At 44.8% G+C, this 14,894-nt stretch overlaps 1 protein-coding gene across 5 annotated transcripts in view; it reads left to right on the top strand.

Moving 5' to 3' along the window:
• The window catches only part of IQSEC3 (IQ motif and Sec7 domain ArfGEF 3), a 106,952-nt gene that overhangs the window by 43,779 nt on the left and 48,279 nt on the right, over positions 1–14,894 (top strand). For all 5 annotated transcript variants that reach the window (XM_037389484.1, XM_037389481.1, XM_037389486.1 and 2 more), the window contains exon 2: positions 2,460–2,540. In XM_037389484.1, coding sequence (XP_037245381.1) covers positions 2,460–2,540 — 81 coding nt within the window. The remainder of the gene's footprint in view (positions 1–2,459; positions 2,541–14,894) is intronic.

The following is a 14,894-nucleotide window of genomic DNA, read 5'->3' on the forward strand; positions in this document are numbered from 1 at the left end:
CTTAAGGGCCTTTTCCAACCTAAATGATTCTATGATTTAAAAGTATGTTGTTACTTTTATTTTGAACTAGGCCCTTTTTTCCCAGTGGTTCCTGTAGTGATGAAATTCATAGGAAATGCCAATAGATAATACTTCTGAATCCAGGCATGCTCCTCAGAATGAATGCCAGCTGTTGCTGAGTCAGCTGAGAGCCGTGTGTATTTCCATACTGCAGCTGATGATGTTTGTGATTCCAGGGCTGCTCTGCAGAGCTGACTGCCTTGACACAGGTGCTCCACACCTCTTGGGCTAGCCAGCTCCCAGCATTGCTGCTTTGGAAGTTGGGAAGAACAAAGAGCTGGGTGGAAAACCTAATGGCCTCCTTCCAAGAGGCTACTTGTATGGCACAGCTGCACTAGAGATGTGAGGTATGGAGCATGGCCCTCCAGCAGCCTGCCAGGCAGTCCAGGTAAAGCCCTGTAATGTGAAGAATCTTCATCAAACCTAAGAAGTTTTCACCAGGTAGTTCAAATTTGATGGATCAGTGGGTTTTTTGCAAAACCAAAATTTTATCAGAAAATTCATGATGGATTCAAGCTGGAAGGAGAGTGCCAAGATGTAGGAGCTGAAGTATTTGTGTGAGCCTGCTTGAACATAGACTCAAATGTGATCCCACCACTTGCTTCAGTAAAAAGGCAACACAAGTAATTTATGGGCACACCAGTCAGATAGATACTTGCCACCTGAGAAGTTTAAATTAGAAATAACATGAGAACCAACAATAAGCAGGCTGGTAGAAGAGAAGTGAGCTGGGTAGTTATAGAAATGGAAGACTAGAAGGTGAATTTGATTTATCATGCAAAAATGTCCTCTCTTTTCCAGCAGGTTGCATGTCACAGGCAGGGACCAAGGGCACAGGCAGAGGTTAGTGAAGTAAAGATAATGCTTTTTTCTTCCCCCCGCTGTGTTGCTCCTGCCAGTCCTGTTGTTTCTAAGGAAATATTCCTTCTGTGAATGCATTGGAAGCCAAGGAAGTGGAAGAACTAAGCAATTTGTTATATTAAGCTAGCTGGGAGGCCAGAAGGAGGTGGCTGGGAACAGTATCATCATTGCCTGTAATTTAGGTATCTTTGTGGCTATGTCTGTCAGATATTGAGAAGGACAAAGATGATAAGCTTCACATTTCAGAGTGACAGAAAGTATGGTAGGGCCTTTGGAAGAATCTGAGACTCCATGACAAGCCAGAAGAATTAGCTTTACTGCTTATGTCTTGGTGAAGCTGCAAAAATATTTTTAGCAGGAGGTGACCCCATTTGAGCCCTGGGTCTCTGCAGTAGCACTAAGAACAGAGGTCTAAGTGCTCTTCCACTGACTTGGAGACAGAGTGTTCTTATGGCATCTGAGGATTCAGCCTGCTCTATTTCCTCTGCTTTTCTTCTCTTTTTGTTTTCTTTTCCGTTCCCCCAGTACTTTCCCCTTTTGACACTGTTGTCTCTTTTTAGTGACTTCTTTTCATGGATGAAAGTCAGTGTGTTCAAACTTGGCTGTTGATTTGTGCTGCCTATGACACCTCAAGGGCCTCCCTCGTGGTATCTTAAAAGAATCTCATTTTCAGAGGTGCTGAGCAGCTCTTCCTGGGTTCCAATACTGTGATAAGTGTGCAACACGCCTGAAAACCAGGCTCCTTACACATGTTTCCAAGCAAGGAACTCAAGAACAAGTCATTCAATATCAGTGAGCAGTTTTGGAAGTTTGGTTTAGGATTTCTTCCTTTGGATTAATTCTTCTGGCCTTCTTAAGTGATAAACCCATTTTTAGCCTTTTGTTTTTTCTGTTTTGCTCAGGTTTGTTACTTCTTATGGTTTTGCTTTTCTATGCTGTGATGTCTTCCTCTCATGGAAGTCATGATCTCAGTCCCCCTACTTGTGCTTGTCCTGTCAGTTTTCTGCTGCTGTTTCTGGTAATGCCCAGTGCTGACGTGCTGAGACCATTTCTTTGCTCTAGAGAGGTTTCAGGAGAAATGTCTGCAGAGTTAATCTAGCCACTGTCAACAAAAAAAGCAACTTATTTGTGTTACAATGTATAGGAGACATATCTAAGGAAACACATATTAGGAGATGTTTCTGTCCCAAAAGAAATAAAAGTTAGAGATAGGCAAAACTGTTTGTCATAGGATGTATGGGATCATGAGACAGATACTGATAGAAGGAAAACTTTTTATTTGGGTGCTTTTGCCCTTTTCTCTACAGCTTAACAGCAGCAGCAGGACAGGTAAGGTAAGGGAATAGAATTGTCAGCCCTCTTCTCTTTTGCTCTCCACCACCTCGGAGTGCAAATCATTCATGTCATAATCAGATTTCTCTTTCAGCATCACTGGGAGTCACTGTCCCCTTGGAACAGCCCTGGGAAAGGCATTCCCCCTTGAGTTTTCTGCTGAGTGAGCTGAACACTGACCTGCTATGGTTTGTTTTTTCTTACAGGAATGAAACCGTTTTACACCAGTTCTGTTGCCCAGCAGCTGATGCAGAGCAGAAGCCTTCATCTCTGGACTCTTCACCAAGGTGGGAAATAGCTGACAGCAAGAACTTTTCTTTTCCATCCCCTACTTCCTTATCATCCATCAGTAATCTTCCTATCCCAGACAAAACTCACATATTTTACACACCCATCTCCTCCGCCCTCCCTTATGTCCCATGTCCCCAGCACTGCTGTACCTCTCTTTTCTCTCCTAGAGATCACTGTTCATACCATCGTGTAATTGCCCACAAACCTCCTCTGGACTCCACTCACCCACACCCATGCACCTCCAAAATCATACTTTCAGCCTCTCTTCAAACATCTGCTTCCATCAACTCACATTCTTGCTTGTACCTTTTCTTATCCTTCTGCATTACTTTGACACTGACACACACATGCTTCAGTCTTCTGCTTCAGATTAGTTATCCCACATTATAAGGTGCCTGGACACACACCAGTATAATCCATAACCTTTAAGCTACAGCAAAAGTCACCAAAGAAACTCAGGGTTCTGTCTCACACCCTGAGAGATGGTGGGGGGCACGGTTTTACATGTGTGGAAATGGTCTGAGCTTGCCCGTGAAAGGCAGTTATAGACAGGTACTAATAACTATTCCAGATTTTATCCAGTGCAGCCAGATGTGGGTACACCAGCAATTGTCATAGCTGTCCCTCATCAGTGAATGACATCACTGCCAAGACCAAGGAGTTCAAGAAGCTTAAAAAATACTTGAGGTGCACATGCTGCATATAGCTTCCATGCTCTGCCTTGTCCCTCTTTTCTTGCCATCTCCTTCTCCTCTCACAACTCCTTGCACCTCCATCTCACAGGCCTATTCCTTTTTCTCAGGCCTCATCACCATTCTATCAACAGCAAACAGGTTTCTCTTCAAACATTTACCTCATCACACTGCTAGATTCTTACTGCTAGACTTTTACATCTGACCTTCGGCATCTCTGTAAGAATCCTGAGTTACTAGGGAGAGCTCTGGACAGAATTGGGCAGCTGAATTGCAGTAGTGAGGCTACAGCATTTTTAAGTGATGGTTCTCTTGTTTGTTCTGCTCACTGGAGCAGACAGTGGTTTCTGATTTCCTTCCAAGGAAACGTGTGGGTACTGGACAACTATGAAGAGAACAGGGGTGAATGTGTGTGTGTTCAAAAGTAGGGTTCAGCCACACTTGGAGACAGGGTAAAGAAGCAGGACCTCTCTTGCCCATCCATGTATGAAGATAGAGGGGTTAACCCCCATGATGTTTGTGCTGAAAGCTTTCAAGCTTTGGTAAAATTAATTTGACAGCCCCGTGGGACATCTACAGCTGGACCTCCATGGCAGATGGGGAGATGCTAGCAAGGAAGAGGAGACAGCAGAGATTTCTGTGGCAGGGACAGCCACCTCTCACTTGCATTTCTGGAGAGAGTTTTGGTTATGTGCTCTATTTTGTCTGAACTGAGGCTCAGTTTTGTTGTAGTGTTCTATTTTCATACCCTAATCCTTAATCCTGCCCCATTCTTTTCCCAGCCTTCATCTTATTTCTGATCAGTTCCCTTAGTTTCTAGCATTTTCTTGTCCTATAAAGCTGTCATTTCTACAGTGTCTTAAGCTCTAGGGTCATTGTTATGCTTTTTGTCAGGCCTTCCTTTTGTCTCAGTGACTCCCAAAGGTTCTACCCATCCCTTGAGCCTGAGTTTGCCTGCCCTCCTTGTGCTGGGTGCCACACTAGATTTCTCACCTGGGGTTTGGCAGGTAAATTGAAGAGGAAGCAATCATTTGTTGCAGTAATTTAACAACTTTGGCAAGTTGCATCCAAAGATGAGTCTGAACTAGGAAAGTCAGAAGTTGGGATGAATGACAATGACCCCTACAACATGTTGCATCTGAGCTTCCAGTTAAGGGGTTTCTCATACTGATGCCTGTCCATTTCATGCCTTTTGTAGTTTGTCCCATTCTGCAGGCCTCCGACTTTCCTTACTTTTTTCCCAAGGCTTTCTCTTGTCCTCGCCTTTTCTAATGCACCCAGACCCCAATAGCAGTCCTGAATCTGTCCGTGTGTGACACAATATTCTATGTGGACACAGATCGCTGAAGCCACCTTGGTTATTCAAAGGTGAGAAACAGGCATACAGAATTTTCGGTTTTTGAAACGGAGAAGCTTTTATATGCGATCTCTCTATGTGACTGTCTCAGGTGAGAAGAACATCCGTACTTCCCACAGTGTGCCAGAAGAAAGACAGAGCACATGCAAGACTATTGAACTCACCGATCAGCTTTATGCTGGTCAGAAAATACCTCCTAGCTTCTACCAGGTCCTGCAGTCAGCCATGGGCTTCCTTCATATCTGAAGTTACATATACAATACAGTGAGGAGGGCAAAAAAATGGCAGAGAAGGAAAAACACAGGGTCACCATGGAGCTGATGTCCATCGCTGATAGCTGTGCTGCTCTGGAATGACTCAGTACGCTGCTGGGAGAGGTTCATCAGATCATTTACAGAGCCTGTCACCCTGCTCAAATCATACAGGCTTCCCATTGAACCAAGGCAGAACAAAAGTCAATCAAGACTGAAATATGTGGGTCAGACAACCTGAATAGGCAATCAGTTCCTGGGTGAGCCAGGCATATCTCTAAATAAGCTCGTCAGGACTCCTGATGTGAGAGCCTGGGACACAGAGGCTCCCTGTGCAGCTCTCCTGAGCCCCACTGAATGGACAGCCAGTCACAAGCGGTGCTGTGGTGAAATGTGATAAACCAGCTCAGGTCTATTCTTTCTTTTCCCTCTCCATGATCAGGCATTTCTCTAAATGAGATAAATCCTGTCAGAACTGATGCCACTAATAACCATCAGCCGTCTAGTTTTAATTAGAGTTTGCTTCATTAATGCCCCAACTCGTCTCTGCACAGCAGATTAAATAATGTACTTGCAGCTCATTTACACAAACCCCCAAACTGCAAGGCTGAGCTGCAATCCTTTAATTAAACAGCCCAGCTGATCCCTACCGCTGCCTCGGCTCATCAGTCTAAGCCGATTAAAGAGAATAGGGACTAATAAAGAGCATAAACAGGGAAGTGACTCTCATTTCTTCAAGGGACTTGGAGACTCCAGTGGTGATCGGCTGCTTTCTCCTCCTCTACCAGGAGCCTTAGCTCAGCCCACATCACTTCCTCCTGGGACCTGCAAGAGTGGTCCTGCTTTCAGCCTTACCTTGTGGGACAGAAATCCTTTAGGAGACTGAGAGAACATGGGCAGCAGGAGGGCAATACAGCAGGGAAGGTGAAGGTAAAGAGGGACATCAATGCACTAAGAAGAGTGACTGCCTGACTGCAGCAGAGACCAGCAACAATAGCCATGCAGCTCAAGCATGGGGCGGAAGAAGGAAACAGGGCACAACAGTAGAAGGTTGGCAGTCAGGAACACTCTGGGACAAAAGTTTGTCTCTGCTTGTGGTTTGTGATGGTCATTGTTGTTTTGTGTGGTCTTTGCTAATGTTTGTCCTGCAAGATTTCTGACTCTTTCTTTGCTACCTGTCCAGCTCAAGATGCGTTAGCTTCACCTGGGTGGGGATGATTAGGAACATGCCTAGTGTCTAACCATTCAATAGAAGACAACTCGATGAGGCGGTTGCAATTATTCCCACTCATCGTTCTGCTTTGCTTCGAGGACTGCCACAAGCGGTGCTATCATCCTTTCCTCCAGCATGTGAATTCCCTGGGCGGGGGTTACAGCTCCATGAATTCAGCAATGCAAATTTCCCACCTGGTTGCTTAGCTGGGTCGCACCAGCAATCAACGAGACTGGTGCTGAGGCCATGAGTATTAGGAGGCAGATTTGATCCCAGAATCTGCCCCCAAGAAGCTCAGAGCCAAAGTACAGTATGAGGCGATGGCAGCAGCAGACAGATTCCTGTTGCTGAACTCAGGGCTTCCCCATTTCAAAGTACGGTGTAAATTCTGGACATGGACCACCATTGTCTCCACTGGATCTGCGCACCACTGGCTTCATGCCATAACCCATCCTGCAGGTCAGGCTTCCACTGGGGGTGCCAAAGACCGGGTTGAGGGGAATGAGGAGACTCCATGGATGGCAGTAGGAGCTAACCCTGCTTCTTCACGGAGGTGCTGATTAGACTCTGGTTTTAGCCAAACCCTATAATTTCATAAAGCAACTGCTCTTTTTTTTTTTTTTTCTTGCTGGCTTCTGCCTGTTAACGGCAGGGTTTCATTCGAGGGATTTGAATAGCCTAGTAATTGCATTTCCCACTTCTCCCAGTCTCACACAGAGGAGACTGGCATCCCAGAACAATGACCTTAAAATGTGTCCAGCAGCAGCCCAGCTTTAACAGGATTACATACCATTTTCCTTTGTGTGGGGTAATAGGGCTGAGATGAGAAAGATTTGTTTCTATTAGAGTAATGAGAGGAAATGATGGAGTCACAGTTGGAGGGAACAGTATATTCATTCAGTTGCCTTTCATAGGCTTTTCGGAGCCTGCCTCTGGCTTGCCTGCCATGCTGAATAGGAAATCAGCAGAAAATCACCTCTGCTCCAGTGGTGGGAAAAGTTCTATGTACAGTTTAAGTGCCTGGGGCTGGTCCACTTTGGCAGTGGACATGGGGATAGCACCGGAAGGCTAAAGGATCATGTCATGAAGGAGACTGGGTGGGACTGTGTGAAGGGCAGGATCAGATCCCAGATAGCTCTTTGGGAAGGGAGGATGTTCCACCTACATTTGTGGGATAGAGAAGGTCCTTCCTATCTGGAAGACGTGCAGATGAGACCTGACCTGCTTTTAAGGCAAAGGAGACAAAAAGTCCTCCCAGGAAGAGGAGAGGTCAGAGATCTGAACAGTCTTCTGGAAGGGCTTCTATGTGTACTGAGAAGGGCTGGTGTCTGAAGCATCTACGGAAACATCTATGGAAAAGTTGGGCAAGCTCTGCTCATATTTTCCCATAATTTTTCCTCACTTTCCAGTAGGGAGACTGCTGCTTAGATCAGGATTGAAACACAAATAGTGCAACTGGCAAGTGTTTATGATTATGGACCAATTAAATTGTAACTCAATATAGTTTAGACTTCAAACAGCTATGTACTCATTTCCAAAGTGCCTGCTGGATTAGTCGCTGTCACGGATTGGTTACTGCCTGGCATCGCAGCACCAGTTAGTGGTAAGGAGAAATGTAAGCCATTGGACACATCTCCAAGCCAGCCTTCCTCGCAGTTCTGGGGAAATTCCCTCTTGCCCCACTTCTGACTTACCGAAGTACTCAAATGGAAATATGTGTTCTTGTTGGGAGAGGTCCTTTAGGTGCTTGTTGCCCCATTTTTGTATGTGTGAGAGTGAAAAGTGAATGGACAGGTTTTGGACAGTTCTTTGAAATCAAACCTTCAAACATCTTTCTTCCCAGCTCTCTGAGCTGCATAAGAGTATGCTGCACCCTAAGCAACACATGGTTAAAAAGCAAAATCTTATTTCCTTTTGGAGGTCTGCTGTCTCTGACTCTTTATGTCTCTTTATGTGAACTTTCTGTTTCCATTGAGTGTGCATTTGTTCTTCATCCTTTGAAGTCACGCTGGAAGGCACTGGCACAAGAGAGTCATGAATATTATCCACTGCACATTAGCAGCATCACGTCCCTCTTTGGCTCCCCACTGCTGTAACCCAGGAGTATCTCTTCTCCTACTACAGCTCTCAATTTGCCCTTGGGTCACTCTAGGTCCACTGACAGTTAGATCCTCCTGAGAAATCCACAAGACTGCTTGGATTGTGAATGCAATACCCTTAAGGGTGAAGCCCATGAAGTTGATGAGAACCGCTCCCCAAGTTGATTCTCCTTTTAGATACCACTGAAGCATCTTGACAAACAGGTGGGGAATGATGATTTTCCACCAGTATCCATCACTCTTCAAGCATTACAGAAAAACAACTGAGCTACTCATCATTTTGTCTGAACTTGTGAAAGATTGACCTTGCCTTACAGAAAGAATGCAAATCCAGTTCATGAAATGGGAAATTAGCCTTTCTGGTTTAGGATTGCTCTCAGGATATTGGATATATAATCTGGAGGTCAGTGCTTCCTCACAGCTCAGAGGTACTCAGTGGCCCTGGCCCAGGTGTGAAACATGATGGTTCTAGTCTGTATCAAATCGAATCTATAACCTAACACACAAAACAGCATAACAACTCTGACTAACTGGCCCCCAGCTAGCAGTGTCAAGTGCAAGCTCTTACAATTAGTAGACCGTGGAGGATGAATTCTTCTCTGATTATTAATGCAGAACACTCCAGGTCAGGCTTACAGCACCTGGACATGCCAGTGCAAAGCAAGCTTCTACACCCATGGCCTGTGCCTTGTGTGCTCTGAGCACAAACAACTTTATATACAGAGTTCTTCAGTCTGACTTCTTTCATTCATGCTAAAGTCCTCCACCGCACTGTTTCTGAAAACACACAAGAGAAGTTTGAGCAACATTTCTGCTTTGTTAGTGCATCCTGTTTGTGCTCCTTTTCTCATTTATTTTCCTTATTGAGGTCACAGGCATAAAGAGAGGATTTTTTCTGCTTCTTAACAGCTTATCTACTTCTTACTCTTTCCTCCCTGTAGACTTAATAATCCTGTTCAAGATACTACAACTGGAGGTTGTAGGGATGCTGTAAACAGGCAGGGATGGGTCAGTAAAGTCCACATAAATATTCCCCAGGCTCACAGTTGTCAGAGTTTAGATTTTAGTCTGACACAGAGATGTGGATGAGTTGATGTCTAGACCCAGATTTGAACTCATCCTAAACTTGAGTGTGAGTAGATTCCTTGCTTTTTATGGGTGTTTTGTACAGTCTGGACTAGCAGCTTTAATTGCTTTGCAGGAGCCTAGGTCCACAACCACAAAGATGTTCAGTGCATGTAGATTTAGGGGAAATATGGAAACACAATTGTAAGCAAAAAAGTTTTTAGAGAATACCCTTAACATCATAGTTACCAACAACCTTGGGAATCTCTTGCAGGGAGGTATAGTTGGCAATTCTTCTGGTACTATGACCTGGAAGGAATGGCTCTGGAAGCTTCCAAAGAAACAGGAGGTGAGTTTCAGATGCAGTGTGTCAGTCCTCTAAAGGGATCCACCAGAACATTTTGGCACTATCTCCCACACAGGCATTTCTCTGCTCCTTTTCTCCAACAGCTGGTGCAACCACTTTCAGGCAAGATTGTAGAACATGAGGGTGGGGAAGTATAGTGAGGAATAGATGAGCTGTTCAACAGGGAAAAAAATGTGGCAGAAACTGGAATCACCTTGTTACATTGTTTGCTTTATTCGCCTGTATCAACACCTTTCTTCAGGAAGCAGGAAGACAGCAGAAGAGAGAGGCCAAAGAAAACCTGTCTGAAGTATCCGTTTTTGAAACTGCAAAGATACCTGTCAGACATATTTTCTGAGAGCCTGAAGCTGTATCCAGCCATTACATGGCCACATATTACGTCTTCCAGTCCTTCCTGTTCCCCTGTTTCTTCTGTTGTTTACATGAGTCCTACACTTGAGGAATTCAGACTTGGATTCAGGTGCTCTTCTCCCACATGTGGCAGTGCTTGCTTTTTCTTGGGCCACAGCACTGGTAATGTCAGTGAAAGACAATCAATCATGGCCAGGTTTACAGTTGTGGGAGCCACTTTCAGCAGTTATTGAGATCAGTTAGTTGCTTTAATACTAGGTGAATCACTCATGGCTTGCAGATGATCCTCACGTTCTTTCTCCTATATTGCAAAGAATTCCGTGCTGGTAACATGGCAACTTCTTGGTACTGGTGGAATGCAACATAAACACCTACTGTATCCTGTATTTTCTGTGAGATAACACCACAGAGATGCATGAGAAGAGGCTATGCCAGCTGTGGAAATAGTCCTGTATCTAGCACTAGAAAACAGGCACAGACAGTTGATGAAGTAATAGCAGATGGACTGTGGTGGAGCTCATACCCTTCATTCTAATCCTCTATTGATACCATCTGACCTGATCTGCATTAGTCAAGATGCACTCACCCCCAAAACTGGGTCATTGCAGATCTTTTGTACACTAAGGTGTGTTCTGTTGAACTGGACGGATGGTTTCTCTGGACCCTCTGTCCACACACTTGTTCATGGCTTACAAGGTAGAGACAGAGAAGGCAAAGAGATGGAAAAAGCCACTGAGAAAGAAAGGGATACAGACTCATCCCAATGAATAAAACAGTGCTACTGTAAGGAAAATGGATGGCAACCATGCTATACAGAGAAGGAGAATGACAGGAGAGGAGCAGGAAAAGCAGGAAGCTAAAAAATAGTGTAAATGAAAGAAGAAACTGGAGGGAACAAGAACATGTGAACAGGAGATAAATGAGCAGGTCCCTTGGCTGGAATATTCCTTTTCATGCCAGTATTCTTTGGCAGTGATAGCAATGAGGCTGTGACCTTTTATTACACTTTTTCTTGTAGTATGATGTCAATCCAAAGGCCTTTTATCTTTTCTGTGCTCTGCAACACTAACTCACTGCTATGCAGGTTCATCTTCTGACCACTCCCATGGGGCAGGCTCTGTGTTCAAATACAATAACCGCTCCTTTTGGAAAAACATGTCTGTGTCCAGAGTTCATTCTTCCACATGTGGCCCTGGCAGAATTTCTTATGCTCCAGGAAGAACTGAAGAGTCTGAGGTGCTGAAGAGGTGCACACTGTACAGCTGCTCAGGCCACTCTATCTAGGCTCTGCAAACAGCTAGATAGCTAAGAGAGAGGGTGTAAAAAAGTTGGAAGATTTTGAAACTGTCAGCTGGCCTGTTCAGAAACTGCAGAAGAGCTGGAAACCATGTCATCTTCTGTGAGAAAACATCATGCTGAAGAAAAGTATCAAAACATAAACAGGAGCTGAGTTCAGTAAGATTTTGCTTCTGAGACTGAGGAAACGTAACACTGGCCACACCATTTGGAAGTGTGTTCTAGTAACTTCTAACCATCTCTGGTTGGCACCTTGGTTCTTGGCACACAGAGATCGTACCGTCGTCCCACTGGGATCTGTATTTGTCTAGTGACTAGAGCCATGTGTCACCGATGTCATGTCCCCCACTGGTATGTTGCTGCTTTCCTGTAAACAGGTTATGACGCTGCTGTTTTTGCCTGTGTATCTGGGTTGACTGCAATCTCTCTCATTCCATCTTTTGGGGAAAGAGGGAAGATGGGGATAGGCTACCTTGTGTACACATTGCTGATACTCTATTGCATGTCTTTGGGGATGACTGGCGAGATACAACAGATGCCTGAGATTTCCCAGAATACACTAATGTGATAGTGCTAGGTCAAGATGCACAAAAATGGATGGTGCAGAATGGCATTGTGAAAAATATTGCTGTGCTGTTACAGCACAAGTGGATCTGATAAGCATGTTAGATTGTCTTAAAAAATAGCGTATTAGGCTAGATCCTCCACTGACTTTGGTGCAATCCACTGGCATAATGCCATTCAGCACCAGCTATAGTTTGCTCAAACATGTTGTAGGATTGGTTGTTTCAAGGCAAACTTCTATTTTTCTTAATGATCTTGCCCCAAAAGGTCCATGTCTGAGTATGAAGTATGGGAATAGTTTTCGTTCCTCATAGGGAAGAAAAGTTTAAGTGGCCCTAGGGGTATATGAGCTTGTATGACCAAATGTGTAAGTTACTAAGTCACCCTGTTTTCTGAAAGGGGGAATGTAGAAAAGGGAAGAAGGCCTCAGGGAAGAGAAGTGACATGAAATGGATCAGAGTGAAGCAGCAGTGACAAAATAGGTTAGAACTTGGAAAAGCAGATCTTTGTATCTGCTGCATAAGGCTGTGGGGGTGGCCACTGGATTGGAGAAAGGAGGAAGGAATGCTAACCATGCTGGTTTTGTTTTGGTCTTCTGCCGTAGGCCAACCCAAAATCCTAGATCTGAACATACTGCCAAAGTTAAAATCTGGATCATATCTGATTTCCTGTCTGGTGAATGGTGTTTGGACTGTCTATATGGAGGATGGTGATTTGAGGCTGTGTTACTCTATGCTGAGGAAGACCGGGCTTCCTTCTGCTTGGTTTGACATGAGCAGCGGTCTTCTGCTGGGCTGCGGTGATCATAAGAGATGAAACATCTGAGATACTAGAGAACAGAAAGAAAATTTATCTGGGTTACACAAAGATCTTCCTGTGAAGAAGCTCACTCACTGCCATCAGAAATCAATTACCCTGATCCCTTAGGGTAAGGTCCCTTAGGAAGGAACCCAGAGCTGCAGTCCAACCTAGGGTCTGTCACAACAGGTGGGAAAAGATGACCACAGAAGCCCTTGCCTAGGTCTATAAATGTCAAAAGTTGTGTCCCTCACCCGGCTCACAGGCAGCTGTAATAGGAGAGCAACGGGCTGAGGGGATATGCAAGGCTTCCTTGCCTTGTAGAGGTTCTGCTGCCTCCCAGCCCTGAATTCATCTCATTTTAGCAGTGAAATTCTATCTTCTGCATGATTGCACCGGCAGGCTTTTGTCAGCGAATTTGGTGATGTTCAAACCTGCCTCAGGGATGAGGAGCCAAGAGATCTGAGTCGAAGTGGCAGAAAGACTGCTGCTGAGAAGCCAAGTTTCTCTTTCCCGGGGTGCTGAGCAGGCAGTTACACTAATGCAGGATGCCATCTGTTTTTTCCTTCTCTAAAAGGTCGTGTTTACCAAACATTGCAGAGGCAAGAGAGGTCTGGGGTTAAAATGAAAGTAATTAAACCCTGCAGAGCAGGGCCCCTCTATGCCTTCACTGTCTGCTTGGTGCTTTTCACACCTCAGTGATAAGCACAGGTGCCCTGTTTGACACAGCCACATGTAACCCCCTCTGCAGTGGACAGACTGTGGGACCTCCTAGTCTAGCCTGCAGAGACAGAACAGCAGCCAGCCTGGGGCATCAAGTACCGAGCCCTGTGCTCCTGCAGATGGTGAAACAGGAGGCATGACTGGGAAGGGAGGAGGAAAGAGGGTCATGCCAGAGAGGTGACCCAAATGTCATTCTGAGGTGTCACCCAGACACATGTAGGAACTATAAGAAAAAAATCTGTGTGACAACCACACCACCCAGCACAGCCAGCCTTGTACCACAACCCCCACTTCCCATGCAGTGGGAGCTGCCTCGGCTGTTCCAAGTCACCCTCTGGAGGAGCCTATTGTGTCCATGAAAAAAGCAGAGATCCTAGGCTGCAGGTGGCTGAAGTTACTCATAAAGAGCCTGTACCTCAGACACGCAGCCAGCCCAGACTGACACCTGGATAATCATCTTTGCACTGTGAGGGCACAGGGTGCATCAGAAAAGTTTAGCTCCTGTAGTGCTGTTCTGTAGCAAAAGGCACAACAACACAACAATGTGGAAATTACACAGCACATGGGGATCATGTTTAAACACCAAATCTGAAGTGGAGGCCCTGGCTTTGGCGTGTTGGACTGTGCGGGACATGAGGCATTTGGTACTATTATTAAATTTTCTGTCAGCTCAATATACATGCCACCAAAACCACTTTAAGTAATGTTGAAAAGATGTTGCCTGGTTCAGTCTGTGCTAAAGGATGTTAAATATAATTGATTTCCAATATATTTACCTTACTGTACTGTCAAATCTATTTTACAGGTGTGTGTGCCAGCCTTTTTATGAAACAAATGATATGTTCTGGGATGGGTAATGAGCTTTATCATTAATTCCTCTCGGGTAAAACTAGTGTGAGAAGATGGCTTGATGCCACTGCTTTGCAAGGTGTTACGTGAATGTAGACAAAATCAGAATCGTGTTCCTATATTTGTCTCTGTTGGGGGAGACTGTCTGAGAAAGCTGCAGCTTGGCTGGCAGGGGATGATTTGCCAAGATCAAGTTCCAAGTTTTCTGTCTCTCTGGCAGGAGAGACTTTTGCCTTCCATCATTTTCAGCATGCTCCCAGAGAACACTGCCTCCAAGTCACTCTAAAACCTGAACTTAAAAGCAAATAAGAAGCAATTCTTTTGGACTCAGACCCCCAGCGTGTTAGAAATCTCTGAACCTTGCAAAGATCCCATAATATATTACCGAGCCTGTCTCAGCCATGTTCTTATCAAATTCTGATCAGCCCATTCACCATATGTTATGGGTATCCTTAGGGAACACTGAAATGAAATAAAAATAAAATAAACTGAAAAGGCACTTTGGAACCTGCTAACTCAGCAATTGATTTTATATTTTTTTCTGAGTAGGGAGAGGAGAAAGGACAGGGGAAATGCTGAAATGTCTTAAGACAGAGGAAGCACAGGTTCTTGCAGACTTGGGATCTGGACTCTGTTCTCTTGACATTAGCTAGTGACCTCTTTTTCTAATTCTCCATATGGCACTTTGTAAGGATTTTTTATCCTGGCATCTCTGAAGCTTTGAA

Source organism: Falco rusticolus, chromosome 5 (genome assembly GCF_015220075.1).
Source record: "Falco rusticolus isolate bFalRus1 chromosome 5, bFalRus1.pri, whole genome shotgun sequence".
Classification (NCBI taxonomy): domain Eukaryota; kingdom Metazoa; phylum Chordata; class Aves; order Falconiformes; family Falconidae; genus Falco; species Falco rusticolus.